Genomic DNA, 26,886 nt, shown 5'->3' on the forward strand with positions numbered 1-26,886 from the left:
GACTTCATCTCACTTCGTGTTACCTTAACTTTTTTCCATGGGCTGTAGGGAGCAATTTTGAAAATATTAGGGCCATTTAGCCACCTGTTTTAAAAGAAAAGGGCAAAAAAAAGACAGAATCTTACACTTTCTAATCCATATTAAGGAGTAAATTTTATATCTCAATAGTTTATTGAACTATGAGACACATATAAAATAGTGAAAGTGCAGGACATACATCTTCCAGCCCCCTGAAAAAGGTTAACTTAAACATTAATTTACATATATTTCAGGCTGCATTTCCATTTTATAGGCTTAGTGAGCGTACTTATTCTTTGTGGGGTTACTTGATGAACCATCTATCGGAATTCCTAAATCCATTGTACAGAAGAGATTTAGATGATGTTCTACATCCTAGTCCTGCTCCACAGACTATGAAGTATGTTTATAATGGAAATAATTTATTTTTAAATATTAAATGATATTGTAGTGCTTCATCAGTTTTTATATTTTAAATAAATCAATTTGTAATATGTATTTCTCAGAATCTCAGTATTAGTTTTAACTATTTTACTAGGTTTTGGAGAGGTATGTACAATCGTTTTGAAAATGGAGTTCATCCTCGAGAACCATTAGGAGATATGCTTGTTGCTGCAAAAGATCATATATCTAGTTTAGAAGATCATGTTGTATTACTCCAAAAGGTATCGTTTAATATAGACTTTTTTATATTTCTATGTTATTTTCACTTAAATTATTTCAAAGAAATTTTCCATAATGGATAGGGGGACTCTGCACACAGTTTTTTATTTAGGCTTTTGACAGTTATTATTGTTTTGACTACAAACTTAAAGGAAATCACATTCTTTCAAAGCAGAAAATGTAGTGAACCATGCACTGTACCATCTGTTAAGAAAGGGCTTTTTAGGTTAGCAGTTATCAATTAGTATATAATATTGCAAGTTCAATGTCATAATACCTACATATCGCAGTCTTGCCAATTCTCATGCCATAATATTTATGAATAGGAAATATTGTGACCCCATACTTTTTTTTTAGTTTCTTCCCCCATTTTATAGCTTACATTATGAGAAAATTATTTCTCATTATTTACATTATTATTTTAAAAAATCAATTTATTATTATTAAAAAGTCAATTTTAACATTTTAATTATAATCAGCTCTTGAATAGCTGCATCCTTTCTAAAAGAAGTTTATTTTTTGCAGAACAATGGAAAAATTCTTATTATGAACCAGAGTTTCTTAAACTGTGAGTTGCAACCTCCACAGGACCAACAACAGGGGGTTGCCAAAAATTTTAGCAGTTTTGATATTTCCTTAACTTATTGTAATAATTTTTACAATTACCAAATATTTTTACACAGTGTATCTGAAAATAGATAAAGATAAGACAAAACAAATGAAAACGTTTCAATGCATTCTTTTTATAAATATAAACGTTCATTTACTTGCTTTGCACATGACACTGTCATTTCATCTGTTACTTATTTAACATTTTCACATTGTTCTATGTCTTAAAATTATAAATTAAAGTTAATGACCTAAAACTGCAATATACTATTGCAATATACTAATATATAATAAAATGCAATACACTATTGCAGTACAAGTGAAAAAATTGACAATTTCACTCACGCGTGTGTCGGATTTGCACAATGCTTATGGGGTCCCACAAAATTTTCGCAAATATTATGGGGTATGGGGTCCTGGGGTTGCGACCGAAAAAAGTTTAAGATGCCCTGTTATAAGCCATCAACATAAACAAACTGTCTACAGAAAGTGCAGAAAAGGAAAGAAAAGTATCCAAGATAAGAGCAATGATGGTGTCATAATATTTGGGAGTTGTTTTTATCAACAGCAGTAATATGATGGGGAATATACATACATTGTTAAATCATCTGTAAGTTAGGATTATTCATGTTAAAAAAATAATAAAAATAAAAGCAGAGAAAGAAATTCTTAAAGAAATAATAATGATAGTTGAAACCCCCCCTTTTTTTTACATGTGTTTGAACTCGATGGCATATTTCAAATTTTCTTGTAAATATTGTTCCTAATGTCATGCATAATTCAGTTCTTCCATTTCTTATGAGATTTATTCTTAGATTGGTTACAGTTGTAATGCATGCTTGTTTTTTAATTAGTTTACGGATAATGGAACTTTCCTCCAGATTAAACTGAAAATACAGGAAAACACAGGAGACCTGTAACTGTATTTTTCTCTTACTTATGATGTGGGATATTCCTGAAAATCTAAAAACTGAGATTACAGGCTTTCTTTTTTCATAACCTATTTTAAGTTCCCAAGTAGTTTGTTTTTCTTCTGCAAAAAATTAATATGAAACAATAAAGCAAAGTTATGCTCCATAAATCTGTAAACTGGCTAGCTAGCTAGCAAAACTAGCTGGCAGACAATTTCACCTTTTGGAATGAATATATGACGATTTATGATTTTAGAGTTATCAAAGCAAGTTAGCCATGTTAACTCATTGCTTCTGGAAGCAGTTTTTTGGTAAAGTGTAATTTTGAAGATTTCGAAATGTGCTCTAATGCTTAGTTCCTAAATCATACTTGGATATGAAATCTGATATTTGCTGATGTCGCATCGCAGTATTCAACCTATGGCTTCTTAGTTTTCTTATGGGAACAAATTCAGCACTTATTTATTATATCAGTCAAAAGTCATTAATCTGGACACATCGGGACTTCGGCGATTCCGGATTATCGATTTTTCCGGATTATAGATCATCAGTTTAAATCTTATAAGATGGCATGCAGAAATTATAAAATTAAAAATATCAAACCGTAATTTATGAAATAAAGAACAATTATGATCTAAAGGGTATCTAAATTTACAAAAAAGAAAAAGCTTAATATTTATTTGTTTACTTTATTAAACATTTCTTTCAATGTAAGTTGCTTAGTTTTATGTGATAATACTTTCTCTTTAATTCTATAAACAGACATAATTTCTTGTTCAGTTACAAAGTTCCGCTGTTCAAGTCCTATAATTGCTGTGTCGAGAATACCGACTAATTTGTCAATAGAAATTTTTTTGTTTTCGATAACCTCTGTGTCACTTTCTTCACTATCGGAAGCGAATTATAATGACGAGGAATTTGATTTATATCATATCAAAGACGGAGTACATCGAGATGAAATACTGCATTTAGTAAGGAATTATTAGCCAAATAAAATAAAAACATCTGCTCTGAAGATAAGAATAGTCAACTGACAGATCAACTTCCAATTCATTGCGCGCCGCTGCATTCCCCTCCCCCCCCCACGAGCAGCGTGAAATTGATAAACAGGTTTCGGAATGGTTAGAGAAACGAAGGATATGCCTTTATCCATTTTTTGCAGCAATTCTATTTTTTGTTTAATGGACTTCGAAACATACTTTCGCTTTGTAGATCCTTTACATATTAATAAATATATATCGGAAATTTCTATTTGACTTAATTGAAAGTTCAAGCTTGCTTTTATAAAATTGCTCTAACAGGCTGCAAAAAATAATAAGCCGGATCCAATTCGAAGATTAAGGAACAACGCAATCTGCAACATTAACTGAATTAGATAATTTTAGCTTATCATATACCGTCCGTTATACATTAAACGTGCATGTGTAGACGTATTATGTGCATGCGCACACGCATATTCGCAGCCATAAAGGTCTTGCGCTCATGCGCAGAAAGTTTTTAGCTTTGAGGTCCGGATTATGGTTGTCCGAATTAATGACTTTTGACTGTATTATAATAATCACATAAGTCAATCAGCACTTATTTTATTATATTTTTTATCTGGCTGACATGAATGGAATCCATTAATAAACCAAATCCTTTAAAAAATGTTCGGAATGAGACTATCAGACCAATAGTAATAATTTCATATCCTTTTTCAGTTAGCTCGTAAGTGGTCACAGTCTTAAAATGGCCTGATTTTGAATTATTAGATAATGGCTTTTCATCATCTTGGAAACATCCATATGATATGAAAGCTATATGAAGTGTTATTATTTACATGTTTTTCCCTACACTGAAGGGGGATGCCTTCATGGAGGACTTTCTAAGGGATATTGGCTCATATTAACACATTACACTGGGAAAAACCATGAAAACGCCCATGCAGCTATCCTGTTTGCTGGATTTGAACCTTGGACCGGACCGAACTACCAGTGTTCAGGGACTTTATCGCTCGGCCTCTGGTGGGCAACTATATTAAGCAAATTTAATTTCCTGACTCATTGAATTGATAATGCATGCAACCAGTGACAGTTTTAAAAGCATGTTTCTGTTCTTGTGAGATCATCACATCTAGCAACATAAGGGACTAGAAAAAACTTTTCCAAAAAACTACTATTGGAGGTTTTCTAGCTGAAACATTTAGTTGAAAGTGGTGTTCTGCCCAGCTGTGCGGGACTTTTTGAAAATGAATTGAAAATATTTCACTTAAAGCTTTGACCCTTGTGCATTTTTTCCAACGAGCTGATTTTCACATGAGTCAACTAATCAGATATCCCCAAAACAAATAATCTGTGAAATGTTTCTTTCACTTTGGAAGGTAGCTTGTAGATGTGATATTTGTTTTAAAACAACTAGGATTTTTTCACAAATAGAGAATTATTTTAACAGAAAATTTCGGTTTTATGGATGTAGATGTATCACTGATTCTTTATTTAATATACAGATATGTGTTTTGAATGATTTAAAACTAATGTTCAATTTTTGAAACCTTATTTATGAAAATAAAAAAAGGGAATAAGAATAGTGTAAAAATAAAGGTTTCTAAAGAAAAGATATTGCCTTTAACAGTAGATGTCACACAAAACTTGGTGAAATTAAATATTGTGGAAGAGAATAGTACAATATATATATGTTTACAAAATGTAAAAAATTCGTAGTATCAAAACAAATTATATAAAATAGCTTTTCTTAATTTCAAAATACCTTTCCTTTATAAACTGATGTACACCTTAAAGTAATCCATAAAGTGGGAGTTTGCAAAGTAAGGTGTATTTATTAATTCCATTAATTTTATGCAAAGTGTGATTATTCCTACAGCTCTGCATTCAAAGGCTTATCCTGAGAAGATCAATATTTGTTTGAGAAATTTAGGTTTCTATTAAAAAATTGCCATATTTCTGCACTTCTGCATACTGTAAAAGGATGACAAAATCTTTCAGGCTTATCTATTATGTATTCAATATTTATGCATTTATACATTCAAAAATTAATGTGCATTTACATACATAATGCACACAAGTCTGAAGCAGTTTATTAAATTTGGTCAGTGATATTATATATATATATATATAATGAGGTAATACATGGTTCCACAATGTTTTGTAGTAGTTATAAATATGTAATTAAAATTCTTTTCAAAATGAAGTTGGTTGCTTTATAAAACTTATTGTTAGCTATATTTTTCTTTGTAAATTAAAATAGGACTGTGAAGGTATAAGAAACCTTAAAAAAAAAGGAAAGAAATGACAAGGATAAAAAAAAATATTTCTGTTATAAATGATGTGTAACATAGGTCATGTTGTTGAAATACAGTGAGTAAATTAGAGTATATAATGCATGTAGGTGCACAGAGTTCCAATAGGGCTGTTAGATGTTCTGCTGGAACTAGATTTACATGTTTAAATTTAAAAAGAAAGGGGGAGCAGACTGTTATTTTTGCTTCCAGAAAACCTGTATGTAATGCTTTTATAGAAGCAAAGGCAAAATTTTGTGCAATTATAGATAGGGACATTAGGTGGAGGTCTTAAAATTCTTTTATGTTATCCCCTTAAGCTCTTTCATACCAGCTTTGTTTTTGTGGTGTTTCAGATAAGCAGCATCAGAAACTGCACAAATGTCAATTGAAAGCAAATTGGAATACCAAGGCAAGTTGCATATTGCTATTCTGATTCCCATCATACTGATGCTTTTAAGTCGTTAATAATGAAAGCCATTAGTAAATCAGCACTTGTGACAGTTTGGTGATCAGGCTTATTATGGAAGCAGTTTTCGAGTTTTGGGAAGCTAGCTATGACAAGGGCTGCAAAAACAAGAGGCTGGGACATCAAGATCCTTTATAATTCATTAATCTTGCAGTAATGAGGTCCAGGAAATGTTTTTGCTTTATTTCCAGATACCAAAAGTTTACCCCCAAAAAAGTCAGTTGCTTATATTTAAAGTTTAATATTTTTAAATTAATGAAAAATTATAGTTACAAATGTTCTGAGAGAGAAGTGAAAGTTAACAAATAAAATGGAAACTTTTTATTTTGTTTCTGTAAATTATGATCATAAAATGTTTTTAAAAGGCTTAAGTTTCTTGGTATTTTTCTTCAGTAAAATCTAATCAATATCCAGATCTCTAAATTAAAAGTATTTCTGTTCAAATATATAACTTCCATGTTCTAAATACTCTGTTTCAGAACTTCTGCATGCATTCTAAGAATTTCATGTTAAATCAAAATCAGGTTGCATAATAATTTTCAGATCTTATATTTTTTTAATTAGTTTTTAGCTGATATTATACATTTTTAGAATTTAAAAAAAAATTTCACTTGATAACTTTTAACTAAGGCATATCATGAAAGACTGTATTTTTCACAAGGAAATCCAAATCCTTATGTATTTTACAGTTTTTATTCCATTGGCTTTGAGATAATATAAATTTGTAATATGATGAATATGTCCAAATTTCTTATCATAATGTACAGTTGCATTTAATTTAAAATCGTAAAAAATGAGCAAATTCATACCTTTCTGAAAATTATTAATTTTTTCAGAAACTTGTGCAGATAATGCATTGCTGTTACCTCATGGATAATTCCAACATTAGAATTGACTTGAAGGGAGAAAAATAAGGGGATTCATTCTATAATTGCATATCAGGGAACAAAAATAACAGGGGGCTATTGTAATGCAATGAAAACTGGAACTAAAAGATTTATGGCATCGTGAAAACATGCGTGTAACAGAACGGTTGAGAACTAAAGTAATCAGAAGAAATTCTATTTTAATCAGGTAGCCCATGGTGTAGCATTGCATTAGAAATGTCAATTATGAAAAGGGGAAAGCATCTTTGGCTGTTCAACAGGAAACATGTTCTCAGAAAAATATGTGCACATGTTTTTTCTCTTTTCCAATCATGGGAAATAACTGATTTCACATGTGAGTTATAGTTTACCAGCAGTAGTTAAAAAAGTGAAGGGGATCTCTTCAAAACCATAGAACTTTTTATTATCTGTGTATTTTGTCAGTACAGTAATCTACTGAATGGGTAAGTCATTAAGAAATACTTTAATTTCTATAATTTTAGAGAAGTGGTGTGGAAATTTTTACTTAATTAATTAGTATATATTGAATCTTTTATTTATTGGCTATTTTACTCAATGGAAGCTATATGAAATGTTATATTTTTCTACTTACACAATCCTCTCAATCTTTGCGCAGAAGTTGTTTCTAAAGCATTATCTAATTTTTTAGACACTTTAAAACTGGATGCATACATTTAGAGTCAATATTTATGGAAATAACTCTACTGGAACTTTTTCGAGTACTCTATAACAAGGTTTCTCAACCGATGGTACGCAAGAGAAATATTGGTGGACGCAAAGAAGCAAAGTATTTTTAACTATTAAATTCAAAAATGAAAACCCCAATATCCTGATTGAGTTTTTTCTGTAGCATTCGTAAATTTATGTGATCTTTTTCAGGAGTGGTGGTGGTAGTAGTATTTTGTCGTAGTGGTACTAAAGATTTTCAATTTTTATTTAGATGGTACACAAAAAGGTTGAGAACCGCTGCTCTATATCATATACTAAACAAATTAAAATAATTTTTTTCTCGTTTCGCCTCTTGTGGCAAAATTTGAAAATTGTCATTCAGTCTGCTTTCAAGGTTTAGATTTCCACAAGAGAAATACTTAAAAATGTTCTCTTTTAGAAAAAATATGTTCATATGAGAACAAACATTGATCTATTCAAATATTTCTGTTCTTGGGAATCAAACCTGGGATGCAATTAAGAATTCTCTGCAAATTTTAACTCAGCCTTCAATTTCTGGTGAATGGGCTGACTGCTTGGGAGATTTCATATTTTCCCTATGTGTAGCATTGATATAAACCTGCTTCCCTTAGAGAGTTCACCCAAAAATATCACTTCTCTTAGATAGCCCTTCTGCAGATTGCAGATAGCTCTTGTGTTTGCTGTAACCCAAATAATCCAATCCATTTCATTCTAGTCTTACTCAGCTATGTAACTAGTGGCCTGTAGGTTAAATGAATTTAACAAGAAATGCATAAGAGAGTTTAATCTGCTCTGCATTTAATTTCACTAAACCTTATTCCTACTATGCACTGAAGTTCAGATGGCTGAGAAAATGGAGAATGTCTTAGGATTAATAAATGGTTTTTCAGAAATGAAATTAGCAAGATGTAAATTTTGATAAATTAAGATCTATTTTTATTATTTATTTTTGGTTTCTTCTATCATCAGTTTTACCCAGGACTTAAAAGAGAAGGGCTAGCTCATAGAGCTTTTCCCCCTGAAACAGGCAGTTGGGAGTGATGACGTAGCCATGATGACACTGAGCGCGGAGATGCAATTGACAACATAGAAATTAGCATTTTAAATCTGAAAAACCAGCGTTTAAAATGAGCTGTGTGTGAAAGATAGCTATAATTTAGAAGAGACAATGTTACTGCAGTATGCATTTTACACTGAACATTAAAAAATTTAATAGTACTTACTCTATTTTAAAATAACAGATAAAATGCACTACTCTTAGCATAAAGTCCCCCCCCCCTTTTTTTTTTTTTTTTTAATTTGCAAAGATTTGTTTTCTTTAAATACCTGTTTATTTCTAATAATTTCTTTATCTGCATGTTAACTAAGAGAACTGTACTACTGCTTCTAAGATAATTATAATAACAACTATTTCAAATTAATCAAGAAGCAACCTTAAATTAACATAGTTTTCAACATTTCTGCTAATCTAAGTTTAAGTTTCAGCGTAATTGTAAATTTTACATCGGCATATTTTTCTCCCGATTCAATATAATAGCATATATTTTTTTTAATAATTTTGTAACTTAACATCAATATTACATTTAAATAAATGCATGAAAGATTGTTGTTATCCTAATTTAGACAAAACAACTTTACTCACAGGTACCTAAAAAAATTAAATGAATTTAACAAGAAATGCATAAGAGAGTTTAATCTGCTCTGCATTTAATTTCACTAAAGCTTATTCCTACTATGCACTGAAGTTCAGATGGCTGAGAAAATGGAGAATGTCTTGGGATTAATAAATGGTTTTTCAGAAATGAAATTAGCAAGATGTAAATTTTGATAAATTAAGATCTATTATTATTATTTATTTTTGGTTTCTTCTATCATCAGTTTTACCCAGGACTTAAAAGAGAAGGGCTAGCTCATAGAGCTTTTCCCCTTGAAACAGGCAGTTGGGAGTGATGACGTAGCCATGATGACACTGAGCACGGAGATGCAATTGACAACATAGAAATTAGCATTTTAAATCTGAAAAACCAGCGTTTAAAATGAGCTGTGTGTGAAAGATAGCTATAATTTAGAAGAGACAATGTTACTGCAGTATGCATTTTACACTGAACATTAAAAAATTTAATAGTACTTATTCTATTTTAAAATAACAGATAAAATGTGCTACTCTTAGCATAAAGTCCCCCCCCCCCTTTTTTTTTTTTTTTTTTTAATTTGCAAAGATTTGTTTTCTTTAAATACCTGTTTATTTCTAATAATTTCTTTATCTGCATGTTAACTAAGAGAACTAACTGTACTACTGCTTCTAAGATAATTATAATAACAGCTATTTCAAATTAATCAAGAAGCAACCTTAAATTAACATAGTTTTCAACATTTCTGCTAATCTAAGTTTAAGTTTCAGCGTAATTGTAAATTTTACATCGGCATATTTTTCTCCCGATTCAATATAATAGCATATATTTTTTTTAATAATTTTGTAACTTAACATCAATATTACATTTAAATAAATGCATGAAAGATTGTTGTTATCCTAATTTAGACAAAACAACTTTACTCACAGGTACCTAAAATTATTTAATTTTGCAAAAGTGGGGGGTTAAGGAGACAGGTTTTCTTATGCGAATTACTTTAATGTTATATTATTATATTTTATCTAGATTGCTAAGCTAGCACAAAATCGAATCAATAATAACACAGGATACAATAAAAATAACTTTAACAATAACTTAACAAAATTAGTTCTCATTTGAAATATGCTTTACACTATTAACTTCTAAAATGTCATCTAGAAATATTTCAAATCAAAACATATTATATATGCTTACTCATACAGTCACAATGCAACTACAAATTGTTGAAGTATTATTTATTGGCTACCACATTCGAAGTAATCCACTTTTTTGCCTTTTGGGTTGCTTTTCTTTGGGGGGGAAAAAAATGCATTTCTATTTAAGAAACGTATTCTACAGAGCTCTTATGACTATGCAACGTGAAATATCTTCACTAGTCCACCTGATTTTTTCCTTCTTTTCTAGCAATGCATCAGTCTGCATCTTTGTAAAAATATGCTTTAGACGTTTTTCCAAATTCTCCAATCTGTGTTGTTTTTTCCTAAATTTCGCTGTTTGGGATTTTCATTTCTGAATTTCCGTTACAAATTTCTTTCTAGATGTCGTCCACCTTCTTTGTCGCTGAGCAAACATTCTATAAAATTTTTCATTTCTCTATTTTTCAATATTTTATTACAATTTCCTAAGGATATTATTTTGTTCTTCAAATTATCAATACATTCTTGTTTATCTTTACACTTAGGTTATTCAGGGTTATTGTCACTTAGGGCATTGTCACTTGTGAATTTAATTTCAAAATTATTCACATTTGATTTATTATTGTCAGCTTCAATTTCGTTCTTAAAATAAATTTTCTTTGGACTTAATTCGTGTAGTCTTTCAAAAGTCTCTTGATGTCTTGGTGTTATTTCGTTTACTGCACACGATAAATTTACTTTCGTCACTATTGCATTTCAACAGTTTCTTTTGCAGCAATCCAAGCAAGCGATTTCTCATGTCATCTTCATAATCACTGCACAGAAAATGTTCATCGCAAATTCTTGCGTTTTTCACATTAATAGAATCCTGTCTTTGACATTTATGTATCCATTCTTTCAACAAAAGCAAATTGTCCTTTGGGAAAGCATGAAATACAATATCTCTTCCTTTCGTATTTCTATAAGTGTTACGGCATGTTGCTACGGCACAAGAAGCCATATTACATAAAGGATACTTTAAATATAAAATTTAAAAGGAAAACTGACTAAAACTATATATATATATATATATATACACACAAATTATGAAATATTTGCATTATTAGAAAACAAATATGTATGATTAAAATTAATCTGGATTGCGACCTCCAGAAAATCGTCTCGCAACTGAATGAAACTACAATTTTAAATGCGCGAAATCAGAGCAGGTGCAACACAGACACGTCAGATTACTTCCAGTTCACCTCCTCCATGAGACTCGCGTCGGCGACGAGTCGAACAAAGGAATGACCTAGCCCTTCTACTTATCCCTGAGTTTTACCAGTCACATTAGTCAGCCACGGTATTAAGAAGATGATGGAAAGAAGAGAATTAGAGACCTAGAGAAATTAAACAGATAAAGGACAAGATAAACTTCAACTTATACACCTTGTATAGATATTATACTGTCCAAAAAATTTTATGAAATTTCTAATAGAAATGTTTGTTTTAAGATTAGATGATACATTTTTATGTTTTAGAAAGGCTCATACTTTTTTTTTTTTTTTTTCTCTCATTTTTGAACATTTTATATTTGAGAGATAAATCAATTATGGTGTACATGATTCCTTTTTGTTTACTTATATTGTCTGTCTATTAATCTGCAATTTAATCAGTCATTTGTTCATATATAGTAAATAATAATTATAACAAAAAAGCTTTAGATTGGTGATTGGTGCAAATTCAAAATAAAACTGTATATAAAATCTCTGCTAATCTTGGGCTAATCTCTTCCTATTTTTTTCTAAAGTTTCTACTTTACATGGCATGTTTCTTTTCTCTATAGGTTTATTTATTTGTTTCTGATATATATCCATATAAAAGAAAACTTTCATAAAAATATGATTAAAAAAAGCAGCAAAACTGGAATAAAAGCCAGTTGATGCCAGGAATAAAGTCCTAGTTTGCATTGTCCTTAAACTTTACACTGTTGACCTAGGGAGGAACATTTTGTAATTTTTCTTCCAAAAAGGTTCTGTTATGCATTTTACACCTTTTACCAGATGAACATGCTCACCAAAAAAATCGTCATTGAAAGATTTTGTGGGGAAGGGGGCTGCTGTAAATCATTAGGAGGAGCCGATTTTTTTCCATCGAAAATTTGAAATAAGATAAACAGCTAAATCAACTGTGTATGTTTTATCTGACTTGGATGAGTAAATAATTTACTTCTCATATGGTATTACTGGCTCTTCTTAGTAAAACTTTGTCTAACACAAATATGGAGTAATTTTATAAAATTTCATATTACAGAAGAAACATCTGAAAAGCAATAATTGTAAAAACATAAATTATCTATTTGTTAAAGGATTTTATTGCCACACAAGTTATTTTTTCTCAGTTACCCCTGTGTGAAAGTATTTTAATGATGTTTATTTAAATTTTTGTTCTGTAGCGTATAAATCAATTAAAAACAGCGCTTGGCCATGCAGAGACTCCAAGCAAAGACATAGATTGTTCTATGGTTGATAGTGGACTTGCTGATGATTTTGCTCAAAAGCTGCAACTAGAAAAAACATCTCATGATATGGGTGATGCTGCAGATTCAGGATTTGAAAATGGTAGTCTTAAAAATGGAAATGTTGATGGTATGTTTTTAGTATGATACATTTTATTTCTCAAAATTGTTGATATTATTAGGTGTACAAATATGACTCTGCCCTTTTTTGTGTAAATAAAAGACAAAGGTTTATTTTCAAAATAAAATAAAAAGTTTTTCAATTATTCAAATTATTTTCATCAGAAACTACAACATTTTCCCATCTTTTAGGCAACAGACAGATTCCATAACAAAAGAAGTCTGCTTGTTTCGAAACAATCACAAGCCAATCATAAGAACTGTGGCAATTTCAAGAAAGGCTACTTTGTTTATATTGAAATAAATGGTGAATGAGCAATATTTGGTTAATATGGCAGGTAGCACAACACATCTCAACAAAATTATTTTAGTTTCCTTGACTGGTCTTGAAACTTTTGGATAAATATTATCTTGTTGGAAAATAGCCTTGTTATTTCTTTTGAAATATCTGGATGTTTTGCTTTGATGCTTCAGTAAAATTGATTAATTGTTATTAGGAATGTTCAACATTGATTGTCTAACTCAAATTGTTACCTTTGAAGTTTTGGGCCATTTTCCATGTGGTTTCTCATGCATATCAGAATCATTATTTTTAAACTGCCAGAACCATTGTAGTTTTTGATGGAGCATGTTGACTGTAAATTTCCAGCTACCTATGATTTGTTCCTGCTGCAGTTTTCTTTGCAAGAAAACAAAGAAATGAAGTTTCCTGCCAATGCTCTTTCTTTTTTCGCATAAAATTTGGTATTTTTAATGAGATAAACATAATTATTGTTTAGTGTTTAAATGGATGTCACATACTAAAACTCTCATACTTTTCAAATACAAGCACACCTATGTTGAGTTACATACAAGAAGTTCTTTAGTGATATCTAATAGGAAAAAAAAAATGGAATCATGTTTAAACACCCAGTATTTGTAGTTAATAATGAATATTTTCTGCATAAAATTTTATTCTAATGGAACTTTTCATGTTACAAATGGTGTGTAATATAGTTCTATGTTATTTTATGTTTGTAAAAATTTAAATTTCCACTCCACATAAATATATCATTGCATTATTTAATAATCTTTTTTGTCTAAATAATTGTTTCCTGAGGCAAATGAAGAAAAACCTTTTATATACATCACAATCAGTATATTTTATGAGATAATGAAATTATGTTTTTTATGATTTTTATGCTATCCCTTCTTCAGTGTAATGAAAATTCTGAAAATAAGACCAAGAAGACACTAACAATTAGGCTTTTATACCTTGTTGTAATCTGTTTCTTTAAAATAAGAATTTCAAGGCTGTTGCCACTCCTCAAGGCCACTCTTATTATTTGTGATTATAATGCCAGTCATTATCACCCCTCAGCACATATTTTATCTACTTTACTTGATTCTGTTGTTCATGATAGCTTTCATGTGTGCATTTTTGATGAGGCAAAACATGCTAATTGAAAATGGAATAGAAAAAAAAATAGGTGATTCAAAGTGTGTGTTGCATCTTTCATTCCTATGGTTATGAAGCAAGTCAGGAGTCTGAAGTAACCTTGAATTTTCTATTTTAAAGTAACAAAATATAATTGTTCATTGACTGAATTTTGTTAAAATGTTTTCTCAGTAAAATGTAAACAAGATGCCTGCATTCTGCAGTTTATATTCATTGCGGTTGTTGTCATTTATTGGAATACTGTTTTAAAAGTTCTGAAGGGAGAGCAGTTATGTCTACTGATTTTCAAATTATATTTTTTGTTAATTAATAAATTTCTGTCTATAGAAGATTGTTACTTAATAAAACTTATTGCATAAGATTTTCTGTTATCCATATGGTTTTTCAAATGAAATTTTATGCAGAGAAATTTTTAATGCAACAAAATTTCAGCTATTAAATGCATGAAAAAATTGAAAATTTTTATGGGATATTTTTCCAGTGTTAGTACCTACAAATTGGTAGATAATATACATTGTAGGATTCAAAAATTCCCGTACTGAGTCTATAATGTAAAAATTTTGTGCAGTAGTGCGACTACGAGTACGTTTTTGTGTTACTATGTTCTCCCCCTTTTCTAAAAGTAGTTTGTCCAAAATCACGTGGTCAAAAGCTCGCAATAGCGTTTTTGTAGGCAGGTGCAGTTAGTAATTGGTGATAGAAAGAAATGGCATCAGTTGAACAGAGCATCAACATCAAATTTTGTGTTCGCTTGGGAAAGAGTGCTACGGAGACTTTCAAAATGTTGAAACGTGCGTACGGAAGTGAAGCATTATCGAGAAGGCAAGCTTTTCAGTGGCATTGTCATTTCGTAGAAGGCAAGGAAAGGGCCTAAGATGACAAATGCTGTGGCTGTGGCATGACTTTGCTCACCAATGAAAACATCAAAAAGGTGCCTGCGGAGGTATACGTGCGAACAGGCAGCAAACAATTTGCCAAATAGCAGAATTGGTTGGGATATCAGAAGCCAGATGTCAGCGGATACTGACTAAGGATCTTAGCATGTATAGGGTGTGTCATCATTCCCCATATGTTAAACATAGACCAAAAGGGAATAATAAAAGGGACCAAAAGGGTTAATAGACCAAAAGGGAATTCGAATGGAAATGGGAGACTTAATCTCAGCTGTTGACAAAGATCCAACCTTACTTGGTAGAATTGTTACTGGAGACAAGAGATGGTGTTTTTTTTTTTATGACCTACAAACCAAGAGAGTATTGGCAACGTGGAAATCACAACAATCTCCACGGAAGCAGAAATTCCCCCAAGATCGCTCTAAAGGAAAGATCATGTTAGAGGTATTCTTTGATATCCAGGGAATTGTGCATCTGGAATTTATCCCTGAAGGACGCATTGTGAACAAAGAACTCTACATCAAAATCTTGTGTCGTTTGTGTGAGTCAATCCTGAAGAAGAGGCCAAAAATGTGGGCTGAGCAGTCATCGGTGCTGTAGCATGACAACGCTTCTGCTCACCGATCCCTACTCGTCAATGACTTTCTTGCGAAAACATAAACAACTGTTTTGCCTCATCTTCCTTACTCGACTGATCTCGCACCTTGCAATTTCTTTCTGTTTCCTGAACTGGCAAGATGCTTGCAGGTTCGTTAATTTCAATCTTCAGATGAAATTAAATGTGCATTGCAGGCTGAATTAAAGGACATGCCCTAGAATGGATTCTAGGCATGCTTTGATGAACTTTACAGGCGCTGGCAAAAGTGTGTTTTTGCATAAGAGTCTTATTTCGAAGGAGGGTGTGTTTTTACAATTTAATTCATAATATTTTTTACATTATAGACTCAGTCTGGAACTTTTGAATCCTACCTCGTACAGCATATGATTAATAGTGTGCTTGAACACTGATTGTCTGCTTTTAATGATTAGTTTCATAAAATGAAAATTAGGACTAATATTTTGTCAAAACTTCTGTATACTATTTATGAAGTGTTGTGATAATAGTATAATATAAAATACAAGGAGACGTTTCAATGATCTTGCAGTACTGTGTAGTGAAGAAGTCTTGAAAAACTGTGATATGCCTGCAGCGATTCTTAATGTGTTGTGCAGATGTATCAACATGTTGTGCAGGTCGGTATAATACAAGGCCTGTTTCACCAATGGACTATGACATACTTTTGAGTTGTTGGCACTACTATTTTATATTTCCCTCATGCACCACCAATCATTGGACACAAAAAGAGCAATTCATGATCATGAAAATGTTCGGCAACCCTTGTATATAACATAAACAATGTGAAATAGTGGATCTGTCTCATATGACATAAGTAGGCAGACTCTTTGCAGGGAGACTATTCTTATGACACATTAAACCACTGATTCAAAGATGTTAATAGAACAATACTTGATAGAGTGACAGGACTAGCTCTTCCTATTGCAGCGAGGGGCATTATCTTAACCCATTAACTGCCAAAACTACAAGGAATGATTCTTTTCTCATGAAAATAATAACAAATATTAAATTAAGCATTTATAACATAAATTTACATGGAAAATAAAAAAAAAAATTCTCTTATCTGTGGCAAAAGTGGGTGTTGCGTTCGTGCAACATCAGCGGAATAAGTCTATGGATGTTTAGTGAGTAGGATTGTACTTGTGCAATGTTTCCTTTGAGTGGAGCTCTGGGTTACCTTTTAGTTGTATAACGTTTTATAAATCTAAAAATCACTTTACTTGTAATTAATTTAATATTAAAATATACATTATATTTCTTTTACAAATACAGTTTATTTCATTTGAAAGATTCAAGCCTGAAAAGCTCATTACAATAATGATGTAAAACTGCATTACATACTTTGCATCTATAAACAGTCTGGTTATGGCACTCTGTACAACGAAGTCTTTTGTTATCATCGGACTTTACGATAAAATGTCTACCATCTTCAGGCAATGATTTTGAATGCTGAATTTACTAGGTCTTCCTGTTGCTGATCTACTTCTGGCTAAATCTACACTCTCAATAGGAGTTTGCAAAAGGAATAATGCAACCTCGTGTCTGAAATCTAAAAGAGATGTTTTATTTCCAGTAGTAGAAAGTCGTGATATTTTCCATGCATTTGTCAAGGCGACATCAATGTAATTAGTAAATATTGGCCACCACCATTTTTTGCCACGAACTCTTATTCTGTAATTGGCTACTAAATTGTCACATAAATCGACTCCACCATTTTGGCATTGTATTGTTCAATAAGCTGAGGCTGAGATATAAAAACCTTTTTCCTTTGCGTTTTTGAATAACGGGAAACATTTTTTATGGTTTAATGTTACAGTTACAACCGAATTGTCATTCCATCGCGCAAAAATTATTTTGTTTTTCTCTTCATACTGGAAATCATAATAACCCCTATCTTTCTTACGGACACAGTTCACAGTTTCTAGTGGGCACATTTGTATGCAGTTTTCCTGAATTGTTCCTGTAGCATATTTTTTAGATGACAGAGAAGCTGAAATGATGTAAAAAAGTTATCAAAATAGTAAATAGCATGATTGGCAGAAGTTTCAACAACACTGAGCAAATTTATCACCTCACTTCCTCCAAGCCCAAATTCTTCATATTCTGGTAATTTTGGAGCTGTCGACTTACCTGAATAAATATCGAAATGAAACACATATCCATCTGATGACGCCAGAGTCCATGCTTTGTACCCAATTCTTATAGGTTTCCCTTTCAAAAACATCTTTGCTGAATGTTTGCTTCGATAAGGAATCATTTGCTCGTCAATACTCAGATCGTAGGAAAATATACCAAATTGTTGGAATTTCTTATTTAGTAAGTTGATACAGTCTCACCTTATATAATTTATCAGTATTGTCAATTTGACTATTGTCAGCTAAATGCAAATTCTGCTTCATATTCCTGTACTGCAAACATGACATCGATTCTTGTACAATAGGAACAGAAATGTCCTTATCAAAAAACCAATACATTTCTTCTTGAGGTAAAAAATGATATTCTGTAAGCAATAATATTCCAATAAATCTTCTCTTATAGGCTTCAGATGCAATAAATTCTAGGCTTTTTTTTTTTTTTTTTTTTTTTTTTTTTTTTTTTGCTGCTGAGTGTATATATTTGTCTGTTCAACGAGAAGAGAGTAAATATCTGAACCAAAAAGAAAATTGAAAATCTCTCCTTTAGTTTTACCTTGTATTTTGTCTTTTATAGTTTTTCTTCTATCTTTTTCTTCATTTTCTTCCTGAGATGTAACTAACAGTTTCTTTTTTATCCATTTCAAGTTTTCTGCTTTTTAAACTTTTTCATATAACTACCACTGCTTTTAGAAGGCTGAAACGTACTTCTTACATGACTTTCAACTTCCCCAGCAGTATCATTTGGTAAAATATCATTATCATTATTTAAAACATTGTCTTTCCGTTCTTCTTCATCACTAGCTTCTGCAATTTCTGGGGGAACAACAACAATATCAGTTTCATTCTGGTCATTATTAACATTATCATCATCTGTTTCTTCATCAAAAAATCTTTGAAGGGCTCCTTCTAATATAAGATACCTCGTTCTAGGCATTTTTTAAAGCAGCCAGAACATGAACCAGAACATCGAAAGGAATGAGTAAAAAAGATTGCCCATTTTCTACTGACGTCGCATCAGCGCAACACCTGTTTTCCCTTCGTTCCCAACACAAACATAAGCACCAGATTGATGTACTGTTCTGATAAACGGTGACCTTGACTAAAAATAGATCACTCATAAAGATGGCGATTCTTTCGTGAAATATTTTCGGCAAAAATACCCGGTCAAAAATTTTGCTTTAAGTATGAGATTAATTATTATAGACAAAATGATTATTGAAGGCAAATATTTTTTACAGAAATAATCTTCATAATATTCCCTACATAAAATCATCTGCTGGTATAAAATATCTTGGGTAGTTATATTTATATACACATTTATTTTGACCGTTGCATGAACGCAACACCAGCGGCTAATGGGTTAAACGTGCCTATGGATTTAAAACTATACAAAAGAAATTTTTTAACTAAATGACATAGCATAATCCTTAGTAATTATTTTAAATATTCAGCTTTACATTTAGTCATGGATTTTTTTTACAATAAGAAATTTGAGTGAATTTTGGGCTGCTGTGTCTTCTTTCTTCTTTTAAGAGACTGTGCATGTTATCAATTTGAGTACTGATTGATGAAATATTTTACATGAGCAAAAGGAAATGCTCCCTTCCCCTCCTTTTCTCTCACAACCTGCTAGATCGAACAAATTCCACATACTGCATATGGTCAGTTTATTGTATGTAACTGAAAGAGATAGTTTGTTATTTACCAATGAATTTAATGTGATTTATTATTTTTTTAAATGGAGACAAATGTAGGTTTTCTGCTTTGAAGTGTACTTTGTACTATATATTTAGTTAAGTTGGCTTATTTCTGAGTTTCTTTCAAAGTTTCATTTGATAATGTATTAAATCTTAAAATTAAAGGGAGTATCTTTTCTTAGAAATTTGTAACTCTACTGAAAATAAAACAGATGTGCTTTTAAAAGAGCTATTCACAGTTGTTAGTTTTTTGCCCTTTTTTAAAAAAGAAAATTATTTTAAAAAAAGCTTTAAAGGACAATATGCAGTAAATATCAAGATAAAAACATGATGCATTTTCAGTATATGTAAGCCAAAACTAGTTTAGTTATTTCTGTTAGCCTGGTCATTTCTTAAATATATATCGAAAGAATAAATGTTCAGACTAAGGATGCATTTAGCCATTTCAGTGGGTTAATAGTACCTCTTTTATAAAACATGAAAAATCTTTTTATAATCAGTTCTTAAATTCAGTCAGAGACTGATTCCAGTGCATTTGAACTTTTGAATGAAATTGAAGTTCACCCACAGCTAGAAATAAGATGAGCTTTGGTACTATGTTGTGTTACTGAATCATAGTATTAACAGAAAATTCTGCAGTTAATGCAACAGTTCATATGTATTGATTGTAGATATTGAATGAATACCTCACTTTATATGGAAAGAGCAAATTGGAAAATTTAATCAGTCAAGAAGGAAATTTTCCATCCCAAAATGCAATATTATTAGGAAATGCAATTTTTATGGGCCTTACTCATCTGGTCAAAATGGCTTTAAGTGGATTAGAAGCAAAAATAAAGATGCAATTTGATCTGAATACCAAGAATAATATTAAAAAAATACTTACTTTCCTTTTATCTTTGGTGTTATGTGTTCTGTTTCTATTAATTTACTCCCATTTCATTTATTTCATTATTTCACTTAATTTATTTTACCTTATAAAGATTTTCTTAATTTTTTTAAATTTTTGATGTTTTAATTTACTATTTACTTATCAGTGATTCCATTCATTAACACTTTTATCTCTTTATATTTTTTAATTTTGGTTATTCATTTATTTATTGCTTTAGCCATTTTAATTTTATTAATATTATCTTTGTTGATTGTTCCATACAACTTTCCACACTTGCATTTTAAATTTTAGAAATTAAAACCTGTCTGTAATATTAGAACAAGTTTTCACAGGGTCCGTGATTCTTAACCGACAACCACTTAGCCGACAGGACACTTAACCGACACCAGTTAGCCGACACGGACACTTTGCGTACAGGACATTTAGCCGACATGGACAGTTAGCCGACAAGACATTTATCCGACAAGGACACTTAGCCGACAGGACATTTAGTCTACACGGGCAGTTAGCCGACAGGACATTTAGCCGACACGGACAGTTAGCCGACAGGACATTTAGCCGACAAGGACACTTAGCCGACCGGACATTTAGCTGACACGGACAGTTAGCCGACAGCACATTTGGCCGAAACAGAGAGTTAACTGTCAGGACATTTAGATACGGGACACTTACCTGTCAAGACATTTAGTCAATAGGTTACTAAGCCGACAGTGACGTTTAACTGACACGTACCCAGAAATTATTTAAACTATCAATTACAAAATTTCTCGACTACTTCATAAGTTCAATATTTAAGTCATTTTTTTCACTTATCGGTAAACTTCATTTTTTGATTCTTAAAGATCTCATATGTGCTATTAATTATTGTGTTAATTTAGGATTGTTTGATATGTATCGTGTTGTTTGGTGTACATTGGCCAAATTGAAAAAGCGCTGAAATTTCTCGAAAATGAATAAAACAAAACCTTAAAGAATATTTTACTTCTAAATTAAACATTATGCACTAGTTTAGGGCTATAAACATTAATCTAAGTAAGTATTTTAAGCGAGAGGCGTGGTCAATAAAATGTTACAGAATTTTTATCTCAAGAATGGTGGCATGAACTGCAAAGGTCACAAATAATTTATACCTTTGCTTGTCTTAAAAATTCGCTTTTTTTTTTTATTGTTTTTAATAACAAAATAAAATATATTTGCTAAACTAACCCTCACCACAATATGTTTCCATAAAAAGTGTAATTCAAGAATAACAATAATTTTTATTGCATTATTCAGATTTTTCATGATATTGAAAGGAAATTTCATTAGTGAGAAGAGAACGTAAAGGTATTAAAAATTTGAAAGCATTTGGAAGAGCGAGATTGGAAAATTAATATCATTAAGTAAACAAGAAAAATTATTAATGAAGTGAAAGTGTTCAAAAGAACCCAGTTGATTAAATGAAGAAGCTTTATGGATAATTTTTGAAGATCTCACATTAAAATATAATTAAGTGACCACCATACTTAGCTAAGAAAATTCTTTTTTCCTTTCGAAATTTCATTCATATTCCCTGACGAGAAATTTCAGCACTTTATCAATTTTGCCAATATACACCAAACAGCACGATACATACATGAACCTTATAAGAGGTAGACTAACCCTGTGGGCGGAGCGTGCGTCGCCCACGTGTCCGTAAGAAAGTGTGTGTGTGTGTGTGTGATTATGGCAAAGCCTCGAGGGCTATCTGCCTAAGGGGAGGGATGCCTTCGTGGAGAACGTTCCAAGCAAAACTGGCTCATATACACGTTTACACATGGGGAAAACCACGAAAACGCCCATGCAGCCAGCCCGTTTGCAGGATTCGAACGTCGGCCCGAACTACCAGTGTTCAGCGAATTTACCGCTCGGCCGCTGGTGGGCTGTCCGTAAGAAAGAGTAGGGACGATCTGGCTTACTTTAACATGGAAACCGTTGGCGTTTGTATCACATAACTGTTTTTAGTTATAAAATCTGATACGTTGTATAAGTGATGAGATTATGAATGTCACAGTTTTTGCAAACAAGATTTAACATACGTATCTCATAAAAGCACATTTTACTGCATTTTGCGCATTTTTTTAAGCGTAATTCTTGTATTAATTTCTTTACTTTAGTAAAACGGTAAACATTCTAAATGCAAAACTTATGAACTTATTTTTGTGTACAAATAAAATAAAATTAATTAATACTGATAGCATAGGATGCTTTGAAACAAATAAGGTAAAATTAAACAAGATGTGATAATTTTCTTTGATTTTAAGAGCATTTTCAGGCAGTAGTTTTTAAAATTATTATAACATAACAAGACAATCATTTATTTGATTATATGATCATTAATTATTAACATTACAAGATGATTATTTATTTTAGTAATTCATAAAATTCGGAGAAAAAACTTTTTGAGTGTAATGAGGGAAAAAAAAAAGATAAACTCTGGAAGCACTCAGCAATATAATTTTATATTACGCCCAAAGAAGCGTTTTTGTAATGTTTTGCATGTTACCTTTGTTTATTAAACATCATGTTCTTCGCAAGTAAATCACATAAAATTTCATTCAAGAACAATATCACAAAATATTTGAAAATGACATATCTTTAGAATTTCTTCACTGGAGATTCTTTTTTTCTGTACAGGGTTGCCATTGCTTGCTTTGAACTCGTTGAGTTTTGTAATCAAAGCTTCGTTAAAGTTACAAAATATGAAATGGATTAAAACAAATTCGAAATTAGGCCGTCCAGGTGCCCATGTTCGGGTGGAGGATTACGTTATTCAAAATTTTATGATTCTAAATTCTGTTGTTTTTTTCACAGTGCGAGAGAAACATACATGCATTCATGCAGATTCTTCATTATTTAATTTCTTTAAATTTAATACAGGGCAATAATATTTGGTAGCAACAGTTTGCAAAGTGAAACGGACATTTATAGTGAAACAAAGCAAAATGCCGTTTCGAAACTAATAGATTTTCTGAGCTGCCGCCCCTTTGGGTTAATAAAATAAATTAGCAATAAATAAGAAAACTTATGCAGAACTAGACATAAATTTAAAAAATAATCACTATAAAATACTAGCACAATTAATTATTACAGTGAAATACGGTTTTTAACATAAATGCATAAAAATTATTAAAGTGTTAAAAGTGTTAATCACTATGATATGTTATGAAATATTATTGAAATAAAACTTCTTTATAGAATATTACGCTATTATATTCAGATATACTTTTAAAAAAGCAGTACAAATAGGAATTTTAAGCAAAAACTTTCAAAAATAAATTTTTTCGATTTTAGTATTTTTTACTTATTTACGCCAATAAAAAGCACAAAAATTGTGAGAGAAAATTGTTTGTTTGAATTTTTCTATTAGTTCAGATTTAAAATATTTTTTAAAAGAAGGAGATACAGATTTCCTTACAGCATAGGAAAAGCTAAAAAAAATATCCAGACCTGAAAGCATATAACAGCTTTATAATTATTTAGAACATTAATTACGCTTGATAAGCATACTAAATTTTTAAAAATCAATCTCAGTTTCTAAAATGAAAATATCTAAAAATTCTAAATTGTGAAATGAGGTGCTATCGCCAGCATTTTCTTGAAAATTATACGCGCTGCAATAGCCAATTATTGTTAAGTTTCTGCAAGTCGTCCCTTCTACTCCGGATGTGGTCAAGATAACAGCCGGCAATACGCCAAGGCAAGGGAGAAAACCCATTTGGGTTGGTCTATTTCTTATAAGGTTCATGGATACATATCAAACAATGCTCAATTAACACAGTAATTAAAAGTATATGTGAGATCTTTAAGAATCGAAAAATGAATTTTACTGATATTGAAAAAATAACTTAAATATTGAACTTACGGAGAAGTCGAGAAATTTGTAATTGATAGTAAGTTTGAATAATTATTGGGTACGTGCCAGCTAAACGTTACTGTCGGCTTTGTGTCCTGTCGACTAAATGTGTTGATAGTTAAGTGTCCTGCAGTTAAATGTGTTGACGGCTAACTCTCTTTGTCAGCAAAATGTCCTGTCGGCTAACTGTCCATGTCGCTTAAATGTCCTGTCGGCTAAGTGTCTTGTCAGCTAACTGTCCGTGTCGACTAAATGACCTGTTGGTTAAGTGTCCGTATCGGTTAAATGTCCTGTCGGCTAAATGTCCTGTCGGCTAAGTGTCCCTGTCAGCTAAATGTCCTGTCGGCTAAGTGTCCATGTCGGCTAAGTGTCCCTGTTGGCTAAATGTCTTGTCAGTTAAATGTCCTGTCGGCTAAGTGTCCGCGACCGGTTTTCACATATGAGTGATCAAGAAAAGATCTTCCATTAACAAACAAATGGAAATACCTATGAAACTTTATAAAAATATGGTTAAAAACAATAAAAAAATTAAATCAAATGATAAACGATATCCCTTTAAAAAAAAAAAAAAAAAAAAAAACAAGAACTGCTATTTAGAAACATTTCTCAATTTATTAGTTCTACAAATAGATAAAGTTATTAAAAATTTATGAATTTAAAGAAGAGGGTGGAAAGTAAGTTTTAGTGTAGATAGTTTATAGTGTAGTTACAGTTACAGTTTATAGTGTAGATATTTTTTATTGTTTTAGATTGATTTTATAAATTGCAGCTCAATACGCATAAATCCTGTAAAGAGGTTATGCTCAATATGCCTTAAAGAAGAAATCATTATTTTGAAAAATGTGAAATCACTTTACTGTGCATTGAAATTGTACTGTGTCTAAAAAAATATGCTAAAAATTGGGCTGTTGTTTAGATAGAATTTATGAATTTTTTCTTGTAAATTATTTGAATTGAATGTTCTGTATTCTGCTTGAGATAGTAAATAAACTTGTATGTGAATGTATGTCTTTTATAAACACCAGCAGTATTTGTAACTTTAAAAGTGAAACTTAAATACTGATTTACTAATTTTGTCATATCAACATCAACTCTGCCAGATTTTTAAGACAAATTGTTGGTTGATTAACTGATTATACACAATGAGTTAATTAACCAAATTTATGAATAAGCCAAGTGTGTTGAATTATGACTCTGTAATATAAGTTTTGTAAAACTTAAAAAATTTCTAATTCAGGCTAAAAATTAGTAAATTTAAAATTTTTGTAAAAGGCAGGTCATTATTTTGATGCTGTGCAGTATTTAACAATCTTGATAGGCAAGCCTGTAGCCAACTATTGAATACATATAATTATAACTTCCATTCATTAATATGATTAGATATGAAGCTGTATCCCCTTTATGAAAATTCAGGGTATATCCCTGACTGCATCTTATCTGAGTATTATTCCTGACCAGATGCATTAATTCAGGTCTGATTTCTTTACAGTCAAACATGCAAAATAATATTATATTCACATGGCTTGAATGTTTTCAGAATGAATCCAAGAGCATGATGATAAAATTGGCATATTTGAATAGCTGTATTTCAAATATGCCAATTATATTTTGATTCCAATATCTAAATTAGTGTTACGACATGTACAGGCATGGTAGGATAGCTTCCCCGCAAAGCAGTTTTAGGGTTGCCCATTTGGCAACAAAATTGGCGATATGCCATGGATTGATGGAGAACCTTCTGGAACGAATTCTTACCGGTTTAGCCCAGAATGTTCTCAAACACAAGCTGAAAGCAATATAAACCCTGCTGGTCCGCAGTCAGTTAGTATTGAGTTGGTGTCTCGTCTAGCGAGTCAATCGCGTTGACAGCCGGGCAGCGAGTGCACCGAAAGAATCTCTTAGTGTATCGCAGTTAGTGCGCATCGTCCAGAGAGCGTGTTGAGCTCCAAGAATGACTGAACTGAAGAGTATTGAGCTGTGCTCTGTGTGTTGTCGAGTGCATTACGAGTTGTAGCGTAGAGAGTCTCGAGAGTACGTGAAGTTCCGAGAACAGAGTCGAGAGCTCTATTCTGGTGCTTTGCAGTGAAGCTGTTTCTACCATGATAGCCTAATAACCTGAAGGCTGTGTCTCTGATTGTGTCAGCTTGTTTATAGTAGTTCATCGACGACTTTAAAAACGTGTTTTGAAGCTGTCCTGACAATACTGGCCAGTAAAGTGTGTTTCGATATTTCATCAAGTAGTATCGCCATTATTCACTCCAAATCCTCACGAACCGTGTACGAATGTGAAGGAAGAAAATAACGCAACAATATTATATTCACATGGCTTGAATGTATTCAGAATGAATCCAAAAGCATGATGATAAAATTGGCATATTTGAATAGCTATATTTCAAATATGCCAATTATATTTTGATTCCAATATCTATTTATTCC

The 26,886-nt window shown here is 31.5% G+C and overlaps 1 protein-coding gene across 4 annotated transcripts in view; it reads left to right on the forward strand.

The window, feature by feature from the left end:
* Mtmr6 (Myotubularin related protein 6) overlaps window positions 1-26,886 on the forward strand; it is a 169,951-nt gene that overhangs the window by 133,109 nt on the left and 9,956 nt on the right. For 3 of the 4 annotated variants that reach the window (XM_085820692.1, XM_085820690.1, XM_085820691.1), the window contains 3 exons: window positions 293-418; window positions 557-683; window positions 12,723-12,915. In XM_085820692.1, the coding sequence (XP_085676818.1) occupies window positions 293-418; window positions 557-683; window positions 12,723-12,915 (446 nt within the window). The remainder of the gene's footprint in view (window positions 1-292; window positions 419-556; window positions 684-12,722; window positions 12,916-26,886) is intronic. The other variant, XR_015042178.1, reaches the window with a different exon arrangement.

The sequence above is a fragment of the Stegodyphus dumicola genome, chromosome 7, assembly GCF_044657685.1.
Source record: "Stegodyphus dumicola isolate Sdum_Otavi_A_Nest chromosome 7, ASM4465768v1".
Classification (NCBI taxonomy): domain Eukaryota; kingdom Metazoa; phylum Arthropoda; class Arachnida; order Araneae; family Eresidae; genus Stegodyphus; species Stegodyphus dumicola.